The 24,469-nt window shown below is 35.5% G+C and overlaps 2 protein-coding genes across 2 annotated transcripts in view; both read right to left on the bottom strand.

Moving 5' to 3' along the window:
• Window positions 1-24,469, bottom strand: part of LOC142337850 (growth hormone-inducible transmembrane protein-like) — a 193,548-nt gene that overhangs the window by 7,863 nt on the left and 161,216 nt on the right. Inside the window, exon 2 of the mRNA XM_075387407.1 lies at window positions 5,795-5,926. Coding sequence (XP_075243522.1) covers window positions 5,795-5,857 — 63 coding nt within the window. The 5' untranslated portion in view covers window positions 5,858-5,926. The remainder of the gene's footprint in view (window positions 1-5,794; window positions 5,927-24,469) is intronic.
• LOC142338627 (protein LSM12 homolog A-like) lies at window positions 19,598-23,054 on the bottom strand. Its single transcript, XM_075388463.1, has 5 exons — window positions 22,461-23,054; window positions 21,786-22,060; window positions 21,334-21,443; window positions 20,745-20,868; window positions 19,598-20,165 (listed from the first exon to the last, which is right to left on the bottom strand). The coding sequence occupies exons 1-5, from the start codon at window positions 22,735-22,737 to the stop codon at window positions 20,013-20,015; spliced, it is 939 nt and encodes a 312-aa protein (XP_075244578.1). The 5' UTR covers window positions 22,738-23,054; the 3' UTR covers window positions 19,598-20,012.

Below are 24,469 nucleotides of genomic sequence, written 5' to 3'. Positions count from 1 at the left end.
AGACAAATGGTTTCGAAAAACTTTAAAAAATTGCAAATTTTATCAAGAAACTTCTAACATTCGAAAGGTTAAATTGTTGAAAAGAAATCTATTGAAACTAAAAACCATGCAGTAACTTTTATCAGACCGAGGAATAGGTTTTGTGGTACTTGAGAATGGACAAATACGAAAAACTGACAAAAACTTCAGAAAACCTTGAAAAAAATTGCAAATTTTATCAAAAATGTGCTAAAATTTGAGACATTAAAATGTTGAAAACCAATCCGTTGTTACTAGAAACTAAGCAGTGCTCTATTATCAAACCTCAAAGGAGATTCCTTGGCCCCTGAAGCTGGAAAAACTCAAAAAATTACAAAAGTTTTCAAAAAACTTGAAAAAAATTGCAAAAATTAGTATCATTTTACGTGTTTGTGTTAGTAAAACCAAAACATATAGCTCATAAAATAGTCATAAAAAGTAAATTTGTCGCAAAAAAGGCCTTCGTCAACTTTTAAAAACTTCAATCTAAGACTAATCAAACAAAAAAACTAAATTAAAAATCACAAAAAACATGAAAAATTGCAGCATTTTGAGCCCAAAAACTCCTAAAAACGACCTTTTAACATTCAATTAAGGCCATCCCAGCAGCTGTACCACTATAAGCACTTGAAAGACTACTAAAGCCCTCTTTGGGCCTCTAATGAAACTTAATGCCCGCTGGGCTTTACCTGTTTATCCCGTTTTGAAAGATCAAAGTCATTGAAAAATGTGTGAACACATCTTAAAAAAAAAACACAGCGCCCCAATACAATTCAAATTCTTTGAATTGTAAAAAACCACGATGTCCCCAATAATAGCCGCTATCGCTTCGCGGCTATTAATAAACTTCGTATTAAATTAACAAACACATTGTCTGGGGGTAAAAATGACTAACTTACGCTTGAGAAGGCTAACTTCACTGAAGAGAAACGAATCTCAGAAAAATCGGAAAGTTTCGGTCAACCGTTTTCTTCAGAAAATTTGCCCAAAAGTCCAAATAAAACGATAAGTTGAACAATAGAGCAAATATACCAACAGGACCCAATAAATGCCAACAGCGTCTTTTAAGAGCAATAAATCACCAATTAAAGATCACCTAACAATGGGAGAGAAATGCTCGATAATGAGAATCAAATCTCCTCTTTTCATTATACGTGCACCGTGCCGATGGTAGCCAAGCAAATCTAAACAGCGAACAAGGTGATTTTTGGTTACTCCGGTTTCTTTCGACGAAAAGTATATTTGTTAACATATTTCAAAGCAAAAATCGTTAGCTGAAATGAAAAAAAACCAATAAATAGATTCCAAAATACGTCACTGGGAAGGTCATGAGACCTGTAATTCCTCCAATAAAGCGAAAGAAAACAAACAGGACAAAGCTGCGAGTAAAATTCAAAAATTTATTATAATTTCAGGAAAAGATGTTGTCAAAGTCATTACCAACGTTACCCATGAACTGCGACTATTAATTGGTTTACCTAATGCATCTTCAGAAAGCGGGCGAGACCTATTATTAAAGAGATCAGGGACAAAAAAAAACAAAAATGACACACAGACATTTTTGAAAACAAATAAATTCAAGGTAGTTAAAAGCAGAAACCAATACAGACATTCAATCGAGTTTCATAAGAAAACCGATTCTCATTGTCTTTATTGAGATTAAGCAACAGGGCCACAAAATACAAAATAAAATTGAAATCCGCTTGTTATTTTACGAAACAAAGTTTCAAAGTAAAAAAAAATCTCTAAAAACCGAAACAATTATAACGAATCATATTTAAATTAGCAAAGCGCTGAAGACACCTGTCATTGAGGACACCAAGTCAGAAGGCTACAAACTGACAACGAAGACAAGAACACGAAATTAACTAAAATTTATGAGCATACATACCGTCTAAATAATAAAAATCCCCAACCTATTTAGAAGGCTGTTTTACCCATCAATAATCAGTGCAAACCCAAAAAACAGCAGATATGAAGAAATCAGAGCCGAAATACAGCCGGGAAAAAGCCTCTGTTGATCAGCACGACGCACATTGGGATTCAAACAGAAAAAGAAAAGAAGTTATCAGAATTTACAGAATTTTGTCAAAAAGTGTTCTAAGATGCTGTAGTTTGTTGGATTCTAAAATAATACTTGATTCCACTTCTAAAATAAAGGCTAAACATATCCGGCGAATTGCCAGAAAACAGCCGCCGTTGACCCGCATGGCGCACGTTGGGACTGAAACAGAAAAAAATGAGAAATTTACAAATTTTTCTAAGTGTCAAATAATTGGTGTGCAAATTCGGTTAGATTTTAAAATTAGATTAAATTCAGCTTGAAAAGTGAACGCTATTAGGCATAATACTAAAGCCAGCAATCAATCGCTTAAACGAACTTTGATAACCTAATGCACTATGACTTAATAACCGGGATTTTTTGGCTTATCCTGTTTCTTTAGACCTTTTGATAGTGGGTGAGGTAAGTCAGAAGTCGGACCTTAAACGGTAAAAAGCAGCTTTGTTAGGAACATATAGGGAGACAAAATAAAGAGACAATAGAGAGGAAATTTTTTTAATCATGCCAACGTGAGGAGCAGCAATTAAACAAGAAAATCCGAAAAATAATCAATGTGAAAATATTTGAACAAATTTCATAAATACAACCAATTAACAAAAGAACCAACAAATGCAGGCAATGATAAAAAAATCGCTTAAATTTTTTGAAGAAGAATTGTTTCCAAGTAAAAAAAAATTAAACAGCCGAAAGATTGCCGGAAAATAGCCGCCGTTGACGCGCTAGACTCATATGTGGGTTGAAACAGAAAAAGGAAAAAAGAAGAGATACAAATTGGCATAATTTTTCAGTTTTAAAGTGTTCTAATTCGCTATGCAGGTTCAGTTAGATTCTGAAAAATACTTAATTAAGCTTTTAAACTGAAAACTATTAAGTTTAATACTGAAGTCAGCTAGCAATCGCTCTAATGAAGTTAGATAAAATAATGCACTATGACGCAATGACAGGGATTTATCGGTTTATCCCGTTTCTTTTGATTTCGCTCTTTTGAGTTTGACCGTACTCACTAGATTGCGTAATTCAATTGCGTGAAATAATTTAATATCCATTTAGTTGAAAAAGTGGGTGAGTTAAGTCAGAAATCAAGCATGAAAATCGTGACTTATGTAAAACGAAAAGTGATCAAAAGGTGAAGCAAATTTAAAAAACAGAGAGCGCCTAAATAGTAGCCGTTGACATGCTGACGGCGGCAATTAGCAAGCTTAAAGCTAAATCCAGCCAGCACTCGCTCTAATGAACTTCGAAAACTTAATGTACTTTGACTTAATGACCGGGCTTGATACCTTTATTCTGTTTCTTCTGTTTAAAGGATTTCAAATCCATTCAGCGAGTTGAAACAGCGAGTAAGTCACGAGTCAAATTTGAAATTCGTGACCTATGTGAACAGAAAAACGTGAACAAAAGGGAAAGCGAAAAGAAAAACGTAGCAAGACAAGTCATGACCTATTCAAAGAATTTTCAATAACTACACAAAAAAACTAGCCCGAGCATCGACTAAGAATGGTTAGGGGAAACCAGTAAGAACAAAATCCGGAAGAAATGAAAAAATAGTAAAAATTGACGCATGTGAACAAACCACTAGCGAGAAGGCAATTGTTGTTCAAGCACCGTTTTCTCACTTAATTTTTAAAAAACTCACGCCTAAAACCAGCCGCTTCTTTGCTCCACTTCTTATTTCGACGTGACCAAAATCATCACTTCAATTTGACCCCAAAAATTGTGAAAATGTGTGAACAGATCTTAAAAAAAACCATAGCCGGAAGAACTTCGGAAACGAATCTAGAAAACAGACCATCCACACAGACATGATGCATATTTTTAAACCATAACAGGAAAATTTAACTGACAAAATTAACTGATAAAAACTGAAAAAACATCAACTAAAACAGATAAATTTGCTTGAAGTTGCGACCCCAAAACAATTGTCCAAAAACGACTTTGCAATACAGGAAAACAGTCATTATTCGACACACAATGTAACCCGTTCATAACGAAAAAGGACAAAAGAGAAAGTTGATTAAGGGCAAAAACAACTTCAAAACAAAAACAAAAATCCTAAAAAGTACAGACAGAACTATGCAAAACGATAAAATGAAACTGTAGAATTCGGAGAAAATAAAATGTAGAAATTATTTGAAATGCATTATCTAAATTTCAAGTATCACTTCATAGTAATAATACCAATAGAATTGAGCGAATTAAAAAATATATCCAGAAAAACCTTAGTGAACAATAAAAAGAAAATAAATAGGCAAAAAACTTAGAAAAGGACCATTTGGCAAAAATTTGCTGAAATTTCCTCGATTTCCTCTTGAAAATCGAAAAAAATATAATTGAGCGACATCAAAAAAAATAGAACGACTGGTTTTAACCACAAAACTCCCCAGATGCTATAAAAATTTTAAAACAATGGAAAAGCTTAAACCAAGGCAAAAAATGGTAAAAGTTAGCAAAAAAATTAACGCCAAAAGTGTAAAATTTTCTTCAGATTGTCAAAAAAGTTTTCAAAAACACTATTACCTGTCTAGATAAATGAGAGAAACAGCTTTGAAAGAAGAAGTTGGAGTTAAAAACAAAAAAAAAATACTTAAAGCGCGCGTGAAAACAGTTTAAAAAATTGTGAAAAATTCTTCACGCCTAATTTTCTCGCTTTCAAATAAACGACATGAACAGAAAACCAAACCAATCTTTCTTCTCTCAGCACTTCTGCAATTTGACCTGATAACTTTTTTCCAATTATTTTACTTCCTGTTTCAAATAAACTCGACAATAACTGGCCAAAAAAAACAAAAGACGCTCCACAAAACTTCTTTTTGAGTCGTATTAGCAGGAAGAATTCCGGAAACAACTTGACGTAGAAAACTGACCAGCCCCATTGACTTGATGACTTTTCCACTTGATTATACCAAATATTTCAAAACAAAAACAGGACAATTTAAAAGAGATAAAAATAGCAAAGAATTGAAAAAAAATTCAAAATAACACAATAAACCAGATTATAAAAAACAGAAAATGAAACTTGATGAAGTCCAAAATAAAAAAATCAAAATTGTCTATGAAATTCAAACAACATTCTCGATCAACTGATAAAACGATAAAATGCAACTTCCCAACTATTATTTAGAGAAAAAATATACATCTTTTGCTAGATCAGTCAGCCACCCAATAATTCTGCAGAGAAACATTCAAGTTTAAAAAAGCAAGCTAAAAATCAGAGATTTCAATATAGTTCATTTCAGAGAAAATCGCCCAGTCAAGCTTTCAAGTATCAACTCATAGTAATAAGATCTGTAGAATTGCTCTTCAAGTTGATCAAGAAAAACCACAGCGATAACCAAGTTCATATGAATAGGCAAATAAAAATTAAAAAAGGACAAAATTGACAACACGTTCTGAAATTTACTTGATTTTCTCAAACAAAAACAACTCGAAATTACAATCAATCAAACTAAGAGTAAATCGACTAAAACTGAAATAACTGATTTTTACCAAAAAAACTCCCCGAATGCTATCAAAGATTGAAGAAAAAATGGTGGAAAAGGTTAGCACAAAGCAACAATGTTTAAAAAGCTGCAAATTGAACCCAAAAATGTAAAATTCGCTTCAGATGGTCAAAAATATTTCCAAACGCACAAATGCCCGTTTAGATATTATGATACATTAGATACTTTGAATTGTAAAAATGCAATAAATAATGCGGTAGAAAAAAAAACTTACTTGAAAAGACACATTGGACTTTGTCAACATAGAGCGACATAATAGCCGGCTATAGACCACCATCTTTGTTACTGTTGTTAACAGAAGAAATTTACTCAGATAACGTAAATAACACTCAAACCAAATCAATCTGAAAAGAAAGAAAATTTGCAAACATTTGATCAATTATAGCGTATGTATTGAAGTTTGTAAACGCATTATGTGGTCAAAAATAGCAATGACGTCAAAACTCAATAAGCAGTGCTCCAAGTTTCTCTGCATTTGTATACGAACTGGAAAATAGATTCTTACCATGACTCAATTCATACCGCGGCAACATATACACTAGTTGCGTCAGCTTTAACAAAACCTTGGTGTGTATGCTCCCTCGGAAACCTTTTAGATATTTTTGATACAATTTGCAGTTCCCATTTAAGAAACCGGGTATTACGATAGAATTGACAATTGAAATAGTTGCTATTTTTTCTATATACCAATTCCCTCCCATCGATTGCTAATTTATTGCTATGGACTGATAAGGAACTGTTTCTGATCCCACTCTCATTCAGAGCTTAAGAGCACAACTATGATCTTATATTTTAATAGTTACTGTCAAATAGTTTAATAGTTACTGATAAATATATAATAACAATTTCCACCAACGCCTGCCAATGATTAACTTGGTTGAGAACATTTTGGAGATGATAAAAATTTATTTCAAATTACAAAATGAGTAACTTTTGTAACGGGAGACATTTATTTGGCCAAGTTGACAAGCAAAAGCGATTCATCGTCCATTTTAAGCGTCATATTGTAAATCATATGAATGGTCCACCTTGAAATACATTGGAAAACAAGAGCATGGCCTAATCTATTTAACAAAAGGGTTCGGGGACATAGAGGCTTGTCAGCTGTCGGTGTATATATATAACAAAGGCATATATTATTATATAACAACTGGACATATTTCTATTTTTCATCACAACCTCATCTCTCCAAATAGATTGGCTTTAATTTTAAAACTCTCGTTTACAACTTGACACATTTGACAATCGTATCAATTATCATAATAATGAAGATTACATTTACATCAGTGACAGCAGCTGAAAAAATTTATTTCAACAGTTTTTTTATTCAGGCGGAATTTCATTTCGCTTGTGTAATTATTCAACATCCACACACGCCTGCAAATGATGATTGCTTAAGTTTTTGAGAAAACTTACTGAAAAAAAATTATTCGAAGTAAGCCACCAAGGTCTATGACAATGGTAAATTTGATTGGTTGAAAAAGAAATTTAAAAATTATTTATCGCATGTCTCTTATATGTGATACTCACTACTTTATCCCAGCCTACTGAAATTCACTTGCTTCAATAAACTTGTATAAAAATATTTGTGCAATAGACAGAACGTTTTATACCAGACTATCAGTCTGAATTGCACATAGCAAAAATCGCATTAAAAAGCATTTATTAGAAAAGTGAATGCACCGATAACTTCGAATGCACTGAAGGCTTCTAATAGCTTAGCAGTTACCTACCGCGCCGACTATCCAGCTGATAAAAAAGTTATCAAATGACAAGTTTCCACTAAAAGAACCAAATTTAAGCGAATAAGACGACAGTGAAAATTACTACTCCGATTTGTCTTTACAATTTGATGATAATTTAGACAACAAAAAGGAACAATTTGAAAACGTTTCTACAGTAGAAGACGACTCTCCTTGCTAAATTCTGTTGAATTGTCAGATTAAAATAGATAACACGAGTCTTGAGCAACAGATTGAAGCAAAAAAAAAGCAAATAGAGATAGAATAGCAAATGTTTGCCTAGCAAAACCGATTTGTGAGAACAACAAAATTTCAGATGGAAAAGAACTCTTGAGAAATTATCGATTTGAACAGAACAGCAATAAGCCAGGAACAATTGCAAAACTCAGTTATCCAGACTGTAAGACAACTTTCTGAATCAGGAAACAAAGATGAGAAAAACAAAAGTTTCAACAATCAAAAGCCATGAGAGCATACTTAAAACAGTTTTGAAAATCTTTGTTTAATTGGAAATATTTTATGTATTAAACAACAAACTGAATATCCAAACATTCAAAACATCAAAATCTGTGCACGATTATTCCTTTTCCAGGAAATCTTTGATTTAGCAGACCAAGAATCACTCTCTGGACACTCTGGAAAAGATAAATCGTTGTCAAGCATTAAATACTCTTTCTATTGGCCAGGTTTATACAAATGGGTTTCTCACCTAATAGCCGACTGTCTAGACTGTCAAAAAAACAAAAACGCAGACTTAAACAAAGCACCACTTGAAAAAATGGACAGAAACTGTTCCATTCCCCTTCAACACGGTTAATATAGATCACAAAGGTCCAATAAATCCACCTTCGAACCGAAAAAACATTGCTTAGTGAAAATTGTCTTTTTCTTGTTACATTCACGTTTATCCAGTTTCATCAACGTCAGCAAGTGAGACAATGTTGCACTTGAGAAGTTTTTCCTTACTTTTAGTATCCCATGAAAACTTGTTTATGATAAGGGATGAGCTTTCATGAACGAAGAAATCACAAGTTGGACTCATGAACTGGGAATTACGAATGCTCCTAGAACGGCGTATTCTCCCTGGAACACCTTGGCATACATTTCCGAATATTTTTTGAAAAAGCTAATCGTAATTAGAAAACCCGCACATTAGAAGTTTTGTTTGATTTTGTTTGACTCTTGTGACGAAGGCTCTATCACCAAACCAGATTTTTCCCTCCACTTGAACTTTTTTAGGCTTTCCAAGCATAATTTAGACCAGATCACTAATGATATTTCAAAATGGTAATGATGAACGTGCAGAACAGATCCCTTACCCTTAAATTAAATAACACAGTAAACACTATCCTTGAACTATCCACCACCCATATTTCCTTTATAGTTTATATTTGTCAACCCCATAGCATTTTGATTCATTATTTAAACTTAAAAAATAAGTCACCCCCAGGTACTCGAAATAGCCCTGTTTTTATCCTTTTACTGAAACGCTGAATTGACAATCAAGTACCCAATTTCATTATTCTAGATCAAGTTCTTCCTCAAATCAGGAATTAGTCGAAACTGGTAGTTTTGAGAAAACCTTTGAAACTGAACCTTCACATTAAGCTTTTATTTTAAGGTTTTAAGCTTTTATAACCAAAAGCAGTCGCCCCTTTCCGTATATCCCACATCTGTTCATTGGAATTATTTTTATTACCTCCATGAGAATCAGTCAAAATGTGCCAAAAGCATCTACACAGAAGGCAGTAAACTGATTTAAAACTTTCTTCATCACCCTCTCTGTTGGCCTCCTCATCGAAGTCCTCCTTCTTCTCTGATGACCCTAAACTGATTTGAAAATGACTTTTCATTTGAATCAGCATTTATTCAGGATAACTGACAGCAAACGTTCTTCTACTAAAAACGACAACTATACTTCCCTTCTTAAGAGATTCGTTATAAAACATTGACACGCAACAAAACCTGATCAAGATCCTTACCCCTCATTCACCCCATTAGAATTTTTCAAAAAAGTTGAAAAGTCCGTTAAGTTAAAACTGAGTCAAGTAACACCCCTGCCAACTTCAACGACGACAATATTTACCCTACTCGTGACTTCTAAAATTGAAAATGTTTTTCATTTAAAGTTTTCCCCTACAAGACGTTTGGTCAAAAAGTTTGAGCAATGCATCCCCTTAAAATCCCAATTTTTATCCTTCTTTCATCATCATCTCTCTCTCTCTCTGAGTTCGCCTCCTCGTCAAAGTCCTCCTCCTCTGATGACCTTTCAACACAAGCAGGCATATACTGAAAAAAAACCAGCTGCGCGGGTCGCCGCACGGAGGGCAGCCACCAGGTCCGATACCCGATGCATTCAGTTAAATCTGACACCGTGATCTAAAAATCTTTAAAAATTCCTTTATAATTTATATTTGTCAACCCCATAGCATTCTGATTCATTATTTAAATTTGAAAATAAGTCAACCCCAGATACTCGAAATAGCCCTGTTTTTATCCTTTTAAACAAACGCTGAATTGACAATCAATTTCATTATTCTAGATCAAGTTCTTCCTCAAATCAGGAATTAGTCGAAACTGGTAGTTTTGAGAAAACCTTTGAAACTGAACCTTCACATTAAGCTTTTATTTTAAGGTTTTAAGCTTTTATAACCAAAAGCAGTCGCCCCTTTCCGTATATCCCACATCTGTTCATTGGAATTATTTTTATTACCTCCTTGAGAACTAGTCAAAATTTGCCAAAAGTATCTACACAGAAGGCACTAAACTGATTAGAAAATGATTTTTCATTTGAATCGGCACTTAGTCAGGATAACCGACATCAAACGTTCTATCACTAAAAACGACAACTATACTTCCCCTTCTTTAGAGATTCCTTATAAAACATTGACACGTAACAAAACCTGATCAAGATCCTTACCCCTCGTTCATCCCATTGGAATTTTTTTCATACAAATTAAAAAGTGCCTGAAGTTAAAACTGAGTCAACTAAACCCCCAGCCAACTTCAACGAAGACAATATTTACGCTACTCGTGATTTCTAAAATGGGAAATTGTTTTCCATTCAAATTAGTTTTCTCCCTACTGAATTCACCACGCCCCCTATTGTTGAATACCGGGACGAATGCCCCACCTGCCTTAAGATTACTTCTTGTTGGAAAAAACTGCACCCTTCTGACGGAGATCAACACCCCTTTTCCGACACTCTTACCAACCACACTGCCCCTATTGTCTCCGCCAAATTTATACAGTATCCTTTAGCTTCTATTATTCATATTTTTCCTGTAATCCAATAAAGAAGTGCGTCACCTCCTCCACTCACAAAATGTCACCAAAATTAAGGACATTTTGAGTGTGTTCCCTGTGTCAAAGGACCGAACAAAGGCCCGATTTCTTTGAAGATTAACCCACAAGACGCTTGGTCAGAAAGTTTGAGCAATGCATCCCCCATTTATATCCCGATTTTAATCCTTTTTTCCTTCATCATCACTCTCTCTGTTGGCCTCCTCGTCGAAATCCTCCTGCTTCTCTCCCTCTGATGACCCTTCAACACAAGAAGGCATATACTGCAACAAAAATCCCAGCTGCGCGGGTCGTCGCACGGAGGGGAGCCACCAGGTCCAATACTCGATGTAGTCAGTTAAATCTGACAACCTGATATAAAAAAATTCCTCTATAATTTATATTCGTCAGCCCCAAAACATTGATTCATTATTTAAATTTAAAAATTAATAAACCCCCAGCTACTCGAAATAGCAATGTTTCTATCCTTTTACTCAAACGCTGATGTGATACTCAAGTACCCAATTTCATTATTCTAGATCATGTTCATCAGATAAGGAATATGTCGAAACTTGTAGTTTCAAGAAAACCTTCAAAACAACAAGCACTTCAAGCTTTTATTTTAGTGCACTTAACGAACGCTAATAGCCAAAGGCAGTCGACCCTTTCCGTATATCCCGCATCTGTTTATTGGAATTATTTTTATTACTTCCTTGAAAACCAGTCAAAACGTGCCAAAAGTATCTCCACAGAAGGCAGTAAACTGATTTAAAGCTTTCTTCATCACCCTCTCTTTTGGCCTCCTCATCGAAGTCCTCCTTCTTCTCTGATGACCCTTCAACATAAACAGGCAATGACTGCAACACACAAAGAAATCCAGCTGCGCGGGTCGTCGCAACAACGGAACAGTACGACCCAATTACAAAATGGATGAGTGACCTGCCACCACTAACCAAAAAGCCAGGAGCGATCCACCGACGTCAGCTTGGTCATAGTAAAAAACAACATAAACAACATCGACAGCAACATCAGCCTCAGCATCATCAACGACACTGAGTTGAACACAAAAACGAGCCACTACAAGCACCTCCACAGCCTTTCCACTCAAATGACGGATTTCCTAATGGGAAAGATTTTCCTTTGAAAGAAGTAAGGCAGGAACACCAGAGGATGAGAGAGATGCGTCCCCTAGAGGAGAAACCAAGATACAAGAAGTCTCTGGATTATTCTCTCACCACAGATTACAACCAATGATGTCTAGCAGAGGAGACAGTGATCAAAAACAAAGTTACCAGCTAGACGATCACACTCCCCAACGACACTGCCCGTTATCCCTGATTTTTCCCTGGTTCTCACATTGAATCTGTCGAGACTTCGTTCACAAAATGGCAACCAGAGGACTGAAGTGGCCCACAAACCGCTAGGCTGCAGAATTCAAATCCATTTCTCGAAACTCATAGCCTTCCCGGAAAATTATCCAAAAACGGTAGAAACTATTTCCACCACGGACTTGCTGGTCGACAACTCTACAGTTCGGAAATAACTCTGTGAGTCGGAGACCGCCCTAACAGAGCCAGCTGAGTGACCTCAAAAATTCAGCGGAAACATGTGATGAAGAGAAAGAAGCTCTACGACGCAAACTGCTAATCTCAACGCAGACCCCGAAAAATCGAGATTAACAGCGGATCTCATCATGAAGGCAAATCTGCTGATTGATGGTAACAGGAAGTTATCAGACGAATTGAAAGCGCTGAAAAGTGAGAAAAAAATCTACAGGACAACCGAAAAGTTAAAAAGTTGAAATTTTGACCTTGAGGCTTATAAGAAATTGAGTTTTTGTAGCTTCTTTAAATTTTACAGAACTCATATAATTTACACTTAATTTTTTCTGTAAAGCTATAATACTGTTGTCCGTCTTCAATTTGTCTACTAAGTAATATCATGTGATTGTGAATTTTAGTTTCATGTGTACTTAAAGTCTACTCAACTTAAATGCGTTTATAATAGTATTGTAAATACTAATTGTTGTCTAAAAATCATTATCCTTTGTTAAGTAATTTCTTATGTCACTGAACTCAATAGCACTAAAAGGCCCTGAGAGTTATCCTAATATTGTACTCCTTGAAGTACAAATTATACATTACTACGATACACACCTTTACTTTCTGTAAGTTGTTTTAAGTCCTAAACCTTTATCGTTTTTATTTGTTCACTTCATTGTTGAAAACATTCTATAGAAAACATTGTAAAATTTATACGATAGAGCACAATTTTTCTCTTCTTTAAACCGGGGTGAGCTGTAGTATTCCTAATTGAATAATTACCGCCGCAATTACCGATACTACAGAGACTTTATAATTATTTAACCGTCCACTTTGTGGACACTTTAGGCTTAGTCTAAACTGACGGGAACATGAATTGAGTGTGTTGAGTGAAAGACTAGATTATTCATACCCAATACTGCTGTTTATTTATTACACTATTGACTAGGCTATGGCGGCTGATTCAAGGCCGCTATTGATACGCGTACTAAGTGAAGGATACGGAAGCTATCCAGGCCGCTCTTCACAGCAGCAAGTGTGAAACGAATATATGACTAAAGACGAATAATAGTCGGCTTCAAAAATGACCTGGGAAATAATTCGGCGCTAGTCTTAAGCCTCGTGATTAATAGTCAGGTTGACTCAAGTTTAAACACGTAGGAGCCTAGAGCTTGCTATTGAAGGAAATCAGTCCCTCAACTCAACAAGCACAATTCAAGCTTCAAGTCGCTTTTTTCCAGCAAATAATATTCTCTCTCTCTCTCTCTCTCTTTCTCTCTCTCTCTGCTCTAGGAACAAAAACTCTTGCAGCAATTTTAAATCTGCCAATTTTATAACAAAAACTTAGTAATATTCACATCCAGCAATAAGATGGATTTAATTACTTAAGATTAGATACCAAATCAGATTTTCAAGGTAAGAATTACCACCAATTGGGCTCCATATTTTCTATCTGTTTCTTGATTAATCTTTATACCTAATCATTTTATGCCTAGCAAATCACACAGGTTTGGCTATTAGAAAAGAACATTGTGAGCATATAGTGAGACTTAGGTCGCTCAAACAATATCGGTTTAACTATAGTGTGGTAATTAGGATCAAGCGAAGAAAATCCCCACCACGTCAGAGTTAAGGGTTGCTCTCCAAGTGCCTTTTATCGGTAACGATAACGATGTCGACAGTTGTATCAATGCCAATTTCGTATTCAAGTGTGATATGGTATTCTCAGTTCAAACTTGTTTTTGAAATGGTAGTTGGTCAAAACTACTTACAGGAACCACGAACAGGACACCAGGCTGCATTTTTGGACAAACCAGAAAAAAACAGTGCTGCACCTGGAGAAAAGCGTCCTTAGGAAGAACTTTTTGCTCTCTCTCTCTCTCTCATCGAATAAAGTTAGTAATTTTAAGTAATTTAATTGACGTTTTGTCGACCAGTAAAATCAATTATTTTTTGAGAGCTCAACTCGAACCCGAGAACACAGGTGCCGAGTGGGGTAGTATCGGCATCTGTATTCTCTTCTGACACAGGAAGTAAACTCTGCCAAGGTTAGATGATATTCATTTAAAGTTAGATGAGATTCAATTAAATGAGAAACACAAATTAATTAACATAGCCGGCAGATTGCCGGAATAGATGCGAAAGAATAGACCTGCGTGCCATATAATAGAGATAGAAACAGATACAGATCTAAATTGAAAAAAAAATCGACGCTGCTCAAAAAACTAGGCTAAAAAACATTCACCGATAAATTAAAAAAGCTTGTTAAAATTCATTCCACAGAAGCCTCTTATTAGGGACCTTTACTGCACATATGAGTTCCTTTGACCTTAAACAAATTCAAATTAAACCTAAGTTTAAAGTGCAAAAGTCATTTTATTGAGTGAGGTAAGTCACGTATGATCAAAATCTAATCACGCAAATAACCTAAAAACTTTTGCTAAAGCGATTGAGAAATGACGTCACGCGCGTAAATGCCGTTAGTGAGAGGAAGAGGTCATTCAGAAAATTTGACCTTTTCAGCTTTGCTGTGTGAACAAATGTAAAACGAAAAAAGAGCGTCAGACGACGAAACAAAAAACATAGCCAGAAGAATTCCGGAAGCGACTCGAAGCTCCAAAACTTCACAAAAAGCTGAAACCATTACCTTTTGTATTAAAACATTAACTCATTACCTCCCCGGGTCTGATCTAAAAATCGGTGAAATTTAAACCACTGTCAACAAGAGAAAGAAAATGCAGCAAAATTATATCATTGAAAACGTTTGGTAACGTTATAAAAGTCTGAAATTTTTAGGATGGTCAAAAAACTGATAGCCTGACAAAGCTGACAGGGCCATCAATTGCTTTCAGATAATTTATGATTCTAATCTCAAAAAGATCGCGAAAGCAAACGGCAGATAAAAATTTTTCAAAAAAGACATGTGATTGTGAATTTTAGTTTCATGTGTACTTAAAGTCTACTCAACTTAAATGCGTTTATAATAGTATTGTAAATACTAATTGTTGTCTAAAAATCATTATCTTTTGTTAGGTAATTTCTTATGTCACTGAACTCAATAGCACTAAAAGGCGCTGAGAGTTATCCTAAAATTGTACTCCTTGAAGTACAAATTATACATTACTACGATACACACCTTTACTTTCTGTAAGTTGTTTTAAGTCCTAAACCTTTATCGTTTTTATTTCTTCACTTCATTGTTGAAAACATTCTATAGAAAACATTGTAAAATTTATACGATAGAGCACAATTTTTCTCTTCTTTAAACCGGGGTGAGCTGTAGTATTCCTAATTGAATAATTACCGCCGCAATTACCGATACTACAGAGACTTTATAATTATATAACCGTCCACTTTGTGAACACTTTAGGCTTAGTCTAAACTGACGGGAACATGAATTGAGTGTGTTGAGTGAAAGACTAGATTATTCATACCCAATACTGCTGTTTATTTATTACACTATTGACTAGGCTATGGCGGCTGATTCAAGGCCGCTATTGATACGCGTACTAAGTGAAGGATACGGAAGCTATCCAGGCCGCTCTTCACAGCAGCAAGTGTGAAACGAATATATGACTAAAGACGAATAATAGTCGGCTTCACAAATGACCTGGGAAATAATTCGGCGCTAGTCTTAAGCCTCGTGATTAATAGTCAGGTTGACTCAAGTTTAAACACGTAGGAGCCTAGAGCTTGCTATTGAAGGAAATCAGTCCCTCAACTCAACAAGCGCAATTCAAGCTTCAAGTCGCTTTTTTCCAGCAAATAATATTCTCTCTCTCTCTCTCTCTCTCTCTCTCTGCTCTAGGAAAAAAACACTTCTGCTCCGCTAAGCGGGAAACATTGCAGCAATTTTAAATCTGCCAATTTTATAACAAAAACTTAGTAATATTCACATCCAGCAATAAGATGGATTTAATTACTTAAGATTAGATACCAAATCAGATTTTCAAGGTAAGAATTACCACCAATTGGGCTCCATAATTTCTATCTGTTGATTAATCTTTATACCTAATCATTTTATGTCTAACAAATCACACAGGTTTGGTTATTAGAAAAGAACATTGTGAGCATATAGTGAGACTTAGGTCGCTCAAACAATATCGGTTTAACTATAGTGTGGTAATTAGGATCAAGCGAATAAAATCCCCACCACGTCAGAGTTAAAAGTTGCTCTACAAGTGCCTTTTATCGGTAACGATAACGATGTCGACAGTTGTATCAATGCCAATTTCGTATTCAAGTGTGATATGGTATTCTCAGTTCAAATTTGTTTTTGAAATGGTAGTTGGTCGAAACTACTTACAGGAACCACGAACAGGACACCAGGCTGCATTTTTGGACAAACCAGAAAAAAACAGTGCTGCACCTGGAGAAAAGCGTCCTTAGGAAGAACTTTTTGCTCTCTTTCTCTCTCTCATCGAATAAAGTTAGTAATTTTAAGTAATTTAATTGACGTTTTGTCGACCAGTAAAATCAATTATTTTTTGAGAGCTCAACTCGAACCCGAGAACACAGGTGCCGAGTGGGGCAATATCGGCATCTGTATTCTCTTCTGACACAGGAAGTAAACTCTGCCAAGGTTAGATGATATTCAATTAAAGTTAGATGAGATTCAATTAAATGAGAAACACAAATTAATTAACATAGCCGGCAGATTGCCGGAATAGCTGCGAAAGAATAGACCTGCGTGCCATATAATAGAGATAGGAACAGATACAGATCTAAATTGAAAAAAAATCGAAGCTGCTCAAAAAACTAGGCTAAAAAACATTCACCGATAAATTAAAAAAGCTTGTTAAAATTCATTCCACAGAAGCCTCTTATTAGGGACCTTTACTGCACATATGAGTTCCTTTGACCTTAAACAAATTCAAATTAAACTTAAGTTTAAAGTGCAAAAGTCATTTTATTGAGTGAGGTAAGTCACGTATGATCAAAATCTAATCACGCAAATAACCTTAAAACTTTTGCTAAAGCGATTGAGAAATGACGTCACGCGCGTAAATGCCGTTAGTGAGAGGAAGAGGTCATTCAGAAAATTTGACCTTTTCAGCTTTGCTGTGTGAAGAAATGCAAAACGAAAAAAGAGCGTCAGACGACGAAACAAAAAACATAGCCGGAAGAATTCCGGAAGCGACTCGAAGCTCCAAAACTTCACAAAAAGCTGAAACCATTACATTTTGTATTAAAACATTAACTCATTACCTCCCCGGGTCTGATCTAAAAATCGGTGAAATTTAAACCACTGTCAACAAGAGAAAGAAAATGCAGCAAAATTATATTATTGAAAACGTTTGGTAACGTTATAAAAGTCTGAAATTTTTAGGATGGTCAAAAAACTGATAGGCTGACAAAGCTGACAGGGCCATCAATTGCTTTCAGATAATTTATGATTCTAATCTCAAAAAGATCGCGAAAGCAAACGGCAGATAAAAATTTTTCAAAAAAGACAGGAAAGTTAAAATTATTCAAAGAGTGCTCAAACTTAAGAATCAGAGAACCACTACAATTAGGTTTCTAATCACGGCAATAAGGACAAAAACAATACACGATTCTCCCTTGTTGTATATATCCTAGACAACATGATTTCATACTAATTCAAAAATTAAATTAATCATAGAAAAACAAAAGCAACAGATTAATATTCAAAGGCAAAAAATCGTCTAAAAACAATACCAAGCCTGGAAGAAAGTTGCAATGAATAGTAATAAGTAGAAATGTTGGAAAAGACTTTCTAACACACTCCCAGTACTGCCTTATTTTGAATTAAATCAATTACAAACCGAAGAAACCAAGATCTAAGAAAAAGCTGAATTCATTCAATTTTTTAACAACTGAAATCAATATAACGAAAATAAACGTAGGTGCCAGGACAAAACTAGAATGATACAAAAGAGAATGTGAAGAAAATGGACACAATGTTAGGAACACCGTAACAAAAAGACCAATTCTTGATTTTTGAAAGTTAAAAATCAAATTTAAAAAAATCAAGAAAAACGAGTACATTTCATTGATCAGCATTCGATACATAGAAAAGACAACGAGTCACTCGAGACAAAAATCCAACTTGCTGAACAGAATAAAACAAGAAAAAGCAGAATTCAGACATACGAAACAATGAAACATTTTGCAGAAAATTGGTCAAAAAATATTTAAGACTGCATTTATGAAAAAATTTATGTTTTTTCAAAAACTTATCTCCAAAAAATGATTAAATTTTTATTGAAACAAAATTAAAGTCCCTCATGCTCCCCAAAATACTATTTCTAGTAATTAAAAGCAAAATACAAACAAAAAACTGAAAAAATTGGCAAAAAACTACGAAAATCGGATTAGCAAATGTACAATTTTATGAAACAAAATCACATCGAGGTAGATAGAGGCATTGAGTATATGAATTATCAAAGGGAAGTTGCCATATTAACTGATTTTTAACAAAAAAAACAGCTAAAAGATCCAAAAATGAAGAAATTAATAGAAAAAAGCCAAAAATTAACTAAAAAATTAAGAAATATGTGCCAATTTCGAACTTGAAACGCAATTTCAGGCTATGCAAAATATTGTCCTCTCAATTTCCGGGGTTTACATTTTACCATAGCATCAATTAAAACTTATTACTACAAAAAACCAAATTACAAGCAAAAAAAATTGGGCCACTTGGACGAAAAAACGGCTAAAAACGGTTATATATGTGTACCATTCAGTCAAAAACTACTTTTCAAAGTCAAAAAGTCATTCAATAAACGCAGCGCATGATCAAAAAACTTCTCTCGCTCAGAAATTAGTTCACACGGCAATTTTACTCACTTTCGCTTTTAGGTCAAAACAGCGTCTGAACGAATAGTACTTCCGGTAAAAAAAACCTTAAGAAAACCAATATTCCTCTTCGAGTCGTAAAAAAAACCAAGAGCACCGCAATATAGCTACGCTCAGCTTACAGCTTCGCAGCTATAATAAATATATGTGCCTATGAATCTATAAAAAAACGGTCATAGCTGACCCCCAAGTATAAAAACTAGAACTTCCGCAAAATCAACTATTTTATACCCAATCCGTGCCCAGAAATCTGATAGAATGTTTTGTACGGCAACCAGAAAGTTGCTTTAAATTTTAGTCCAAATGATACTGGTAGAGGCGGATAATCAATCGTAAATAAAAGCAATGATACCGTATCATAACAAAATTGACAAGTAGACATAAATTGTCGGTTTCTGAACATTTTCTGAGAATCCAAATTTTAACAACTCACGTATGTGAGGGGTAAAATTTTAACCCATCAAAATGAAGTATGAATCAGGTCTGAGATTTGCGTACAGGCAAAAATTAATAACTCAGCCAAGGTCTGAACAACAAACAGATAAAACTGTAAAATTACACAGTTAAAATTAGTCAGATATGCTATAAATGTGTTCAAAAAACGGAAGTTGATGCTGTTATTTTCACGTTATTATTTTGAGGAAAATATTAATAAAAATTCACGACATTCTAGTACAATTGAAAATTGTATATTAGTTTCTATATAGCCTTAATTTGACCATCAATACTTTCCAATAAAGCGTTTCAGCTGCCATCACTTGGATCATTATTTTGCTACTATTTCACAATACTGCATTGGAATCGGAAGAATCTCAGTATGGTCTCTCTGAATGGGATCGGATCGGATGTTTTGGACAAATCTAAATCACAGCAGATTTGGCAGTACCATTGGTTTGATCATAGCTTCCTCCCTGTTCGAATAGATGTTGCACTTGACTTTGTCTGGCGTTCGGTTTTTCAGGAAACACTGTAGATATTTTTTGTCGGTTGATTGAAGTTTGCGTGTTGTTATTGTGTGGGTATTTTATTGCTATTATTTGTTGCGCTGTTACCTGTTGTTGTTAGTATTACTGCTACTACCATTGTTTACACCAGGCGTATTGTTGCTCGTTGTTGACTTTTTGATACTGTTGTTGTTTTGCTGTTGCTTCAATATCTGTCCACGCCAAATCTGATCCACCAATGCTTTCACGTGGCTCACCTTAATATATAACTATTTGGCACGCCAAAACTAAAAGAAGTCTTTTTCATACAAAACATAAAGAAGTAAACTCCTGATAACACTTAACCTTTAGCATATTATTTTTTCCACTCCTTTTTAGTAAGTCCTTTTTGTCTATTACTCACCTGATTTTTGACATATCGGGATACGAATAAAAATAAATAGCCAGCAGGTCGTATAAAAACAATTACATTGAGAGCCAAAGGCGGTTTCAGGTCCTTTGAGAACGCATGAAAAAAATAGCCGCAATGTGAAGGAAATGTAAATATATTGAATACATTTAAAAAGTGCAGATGCGTTCCAGGAAAAACGATCCTAACAATAAACTCTCAAGAAAATCAGGGGTCAGAAAACATTCTCCATAACCTACTTCTATGTGTGACAAAAAGTCGTTAAAATTCCCCAAATGTAGAATTAGGAACTATTATTACTATTATTATTGATTTAAGCACTATTTCCATACTCAAAAGTGCTGTACAATAGATTTCTTAGAATAAAAATGTTTTAGAATAAAAATGACTTGGCAATGTTGTTTGAACAAAAGAGGGATGAACTCACGGATGATTCCTTCTCTCCAGCTACACAGGCACAGGTGTTGTCAGGGGAGTAATAGGGAGGCCTCACAGTCACATTCGCATCTCCTACTCTGATTATGGCCCCACTCCACGAACACTGCTTATATCTACACACATGTACAGACCAATCGTACCAATTTTAAACATATTTAATACTTCCACGTATTTCGACGTGCAAAAACAGTAGTGGGTAATATGTGCTACCCAGCCGCCTTAAAAAAATTTTTAATGTGGCTGGCTAGCTGATATTACCCACTACTAAAGAATTATTTATTTCCAGTATAATTTTCAAATTCATCATTTCAGGAAGTAATGTTTGATTACTCCTATCAAAACCAAAAACAAAATTTCTTACAATTCCTTTCCGTTTTGCGGTATAAATGCTTGTAACACTTGTCTCTTGATTAAAAAACCTTAAACTTTTTGTTTCATTGAAAGCAAAACACAAAGCAACAAAGAAATTAAAAGATTTCGGACACAATTGTCATCAGAATTCTTGTTTGCATATAACGCTTCCCAGTTCGAGCATTCTATAGAAAATGTGAGTTTTAATATCTGAGTGAGATACTAACTGCTTGCTTAGCTTGTCGAACAGGAGCTGAGCCTCTGGAGACACTCCCACTCCAATGTTCTCCACTTTCCTCAGCTTCTCTGCCAAAGTGTTCCTGAATCTGGCCTCGGCCTGCAAACAAATGCACGCATCACTTTTACAATTTCTCTTTAAGAAGTCAGCTTGTTACTTTCAAAGCTTGTGAACATTTCAAAAAGTTATCTTAAAAAATATTGAACAATTGCAACCCAGAATAATGCACACTCGACCTTTAAAAAAATTAGTAACAAAACGCAGTTCCAAAAGTGGAAAAATGACGCATCTTGTTGGCGTAAATTGTTCTTTAACAGCTTTTTATGGTCAGACATGAAGCTATACTTGAGGTCTATAATTTCTAGCAGGCATGATCTAGCTCATTCAACAGTTCTGGGCTCCTGTGAGTATCGCAAAGGAAGAGCGACCGAGATAACTTACATCCTCGACTCGGCAAGACGACAGCTGTGCTGCGGTGGAGTTGTTAGCGGTGGCTCCATTCATGTAGGAAGAAGCGGACACAGTGGCCAGAGCAGGAGGGGTGTTAGTGTTGACTGAGTCTGCATCTTTGCTGCCAGTAGACACTGTGTCAAGGTTCTTCAGCATGTTAAGATTCATCATGACTATGTTGTGTTTGGCTGAAGAGGGGGCACCGCCGTGGTTGTTTGACATGTTTCCATTGTTATGGGGAGACTCTGCCGCTTTTGCCGGCACAGCTGAAAAGTAACCTGCCTCTTGATACCTTTTCAGCTAGACAACTTGAGCTAGGCAATTCACATTCACGAAAAATGTTCTAGAAAGCCTATACAAAATTTCAAGCCGCAAGCAATTAAGACGTTTTCATGGAAAGAATGCAAATTGATAAGAGTATGGGACGATGCTCACAATACTGGAATTTTAGCATTATATTTTAAAACCCACTAAGAAGCTACGTATCAATTTCTAATTCAACTTACTCCCTAACGCTAAACATTTAACGCATTCTATCAACTTATCTTGGCTCCCATCAAGAATTCTTGACAACTTAAATTGAAACCTAATTTCAATCTGCAGTATACAACAGCTAGGTTAACTGTAGTTCGACTAATTTGGTTCCAATTAATGCGATAAACCAACCAATGAACACCAGTCTGGTCTTGTTGTCGACGGCCATGATCTCTCCCTGGTGCACGACTCCATGCAGGGTGGTGGCCCTCACGACAGAGCCCACCTTGAGAAACTCCTCCAGTGTAATCGGGATGTTTCCGGCAGCCCCACCCGACATATCAAAACCACCGCTGGTGATACCTGCTGTCGCCGGGTGGTGGCTGTTGTGTACTAGATGTTGCTGGTTCATCGATTGATGAGGGTTCGAAGAGTTTCCTCGAGGAGGAAAGGGCGTCTCAGACGACATCGTAACTTCTCGATTCCACAAACTTCAAAGACAACTTCCCAGTGAAAACACGAAGGATGATAACTTAGTTACGTCCCAACGTTTTGTCAAACTTTTGGGCTGCTGATGAGTTGTTCAACTTTGGTAATTTCAAGGGAGGGTTTGCGAGGGGTTCAGGGGCGTGGGGGAGAAGAAAAGGGGCGGGCGAAATTTGAAAGCACTGTTTCTTCGCCCGCTCTGGTCCAGTTGAGATATATTTCTTCGGTTTCTAATTAAATATACTATACTCTATCGAGCATTTTCATTTAACCTGAAAAACAATAACTCATAGAGCAAAAGCTGTCTTGATCATAGCATACAATTGCCAATTTTTTTCTTCATTTTCCAACTTGTGTGCGTTGCTTAACCTTGCTGAACAGAGAGAATTTTCAAGAGTTTTCTTCGTTTACTAAGACATCACTACAAATGTACAAATAACAAAATTTTACAAAAACAAGGCACGTGGGCAAAGAGGCACGAACATGGTCATACAACTCTACAATTTTGAAATTGACAATTCAAGCAACAAATAAATCAATTTTACATCAGAGTATCGAAGACAGAAACATAGCTGGCAGATTGCCAGAAAATAGCCGCAATAGATTCGTAGATCGGCAGTCTAAAAAAACAGTAAAAAGACAGACCAAAAAAATTCGTCTTCTCATTGAAGGCTGATCTGTTATATTTTGATTAAAAATCTGTATAAGTTATTGCTGCCTCTATTAGCTGATCTCAAATAACCTTCATTTAGAGTGACACACACCCATTTGACCTTATCTCTTTGAAATAAAGTAAATAGAAGTCAATTTTAAAGAGAGGACGTCATTTTTGAGAGGGAGGTAAGTCAAGTGTGACCAAAAATTTAATCACGCGCATGAACAAAAAACTCGCTCCACTACGAGCGAAAAATGTCACACATGCAACTCAGTTGAAATTGCATGAACGAATGAACTAAAAGTGGCTGTGACGTCATATGGTCGTAACAAAAATCATGACGACGAAATAAACATAGCAGGACAAGTCCTGACGTACAATTCAAAGAATTTTCATTGACTAAATAGAAAAACTAGACCGAGAATGGACTTTGAGTGAACTGAGAAAACTTTTTAAAAAATCAGATAAAAAATAAGAAAAAAAACAGAAAATCAATGTCAAAATGCCGCATGTGAACAAAAAAAATTACGAGAAATGAAAATTTAATTCAAACTGTTTTCTTAGCCTAATTGTTGTGATAAACTTATTAAATAGTTTCAGGGATGAGCCAGCGAGGCATGCTTGATGAGAATGAGTTACCTGATTGTGCGGCAAAATTGAGCGAAATCAATCAGGCTGTGAATTTGATAAAAGACAATGGCAACATTATTGTACTGAAGGGAGCTGTCGCAACACTAACAGAATTGGTCCATCTACAAAATTGCAAAATTGAGGAACTCCAATATCGACAAGATCGTGTGGAAGGCAAAACAGCAGAGTGTCACAATGCCGTAGAAGATATGAAAGACAGAGTTCTGGAACTGGAACGATACTCTAGAAAGACCTGCCTTATCTTCAATAGTATTGATGTTGGAGAGAATGTTTGGAGTACGGTGCTGAACCTTTTGAACAACGTTCTTCAAGTGCGGATAGAGTCCTGGGATATTGCTGCATGTCACGCTTTGAATAATGAAAAAGTTGCGCCTGTGATAGTGAAGTTTTTGTATCATCAGCATCGTGA

The sequence above is a fragment of the Convolutriloba macropyga genome, chromosome 4 (genome assembly GCF_964194025.1).
Source record: "Convolutriloba macropyga chromosome 4, txConMacr16.3, whole genome shotgun sequence".
Classification (NCBI taxonomy): Eukaryota; Metazoa; Xenacoelomorpha; order Acoela; family Convolutidae; genus Convolutriloba; species Convolutriloba macropyga.
Note: the sequence above shows the minus strand (reverse complement) of the source record. Positions and strands in the feature narration are given on the sequence as shown.

What these genes read in the sequence shown, in the direction of transcription:
- LOC142338627 (XM_075388463.1), bottom strand. Translation starts at nt 22,737, where the DNA reads ATGTCGTCTGAGACGCCCTTTCCTCCTCGAGGAAACTCTTCGAACCCT. An exon ending in GACCAGACTGGTGTTCATTG is followed by an intron (nt 22,061 to 22,460) that starts GTTGGTTTATCG and finishes GTTACTTTTCAG; the next exon opens with CTGTGCCGGCAAAAGCGGCA. An exon ending in CTGGAGAGAAGGAATCATCC is followed by an intron (nt 20,166 to 20,744) that starts GTGAGTTCATCC and finishes TTATATATTAAG; the next exon opens with GTGAGCCACGTGAAAGCATT.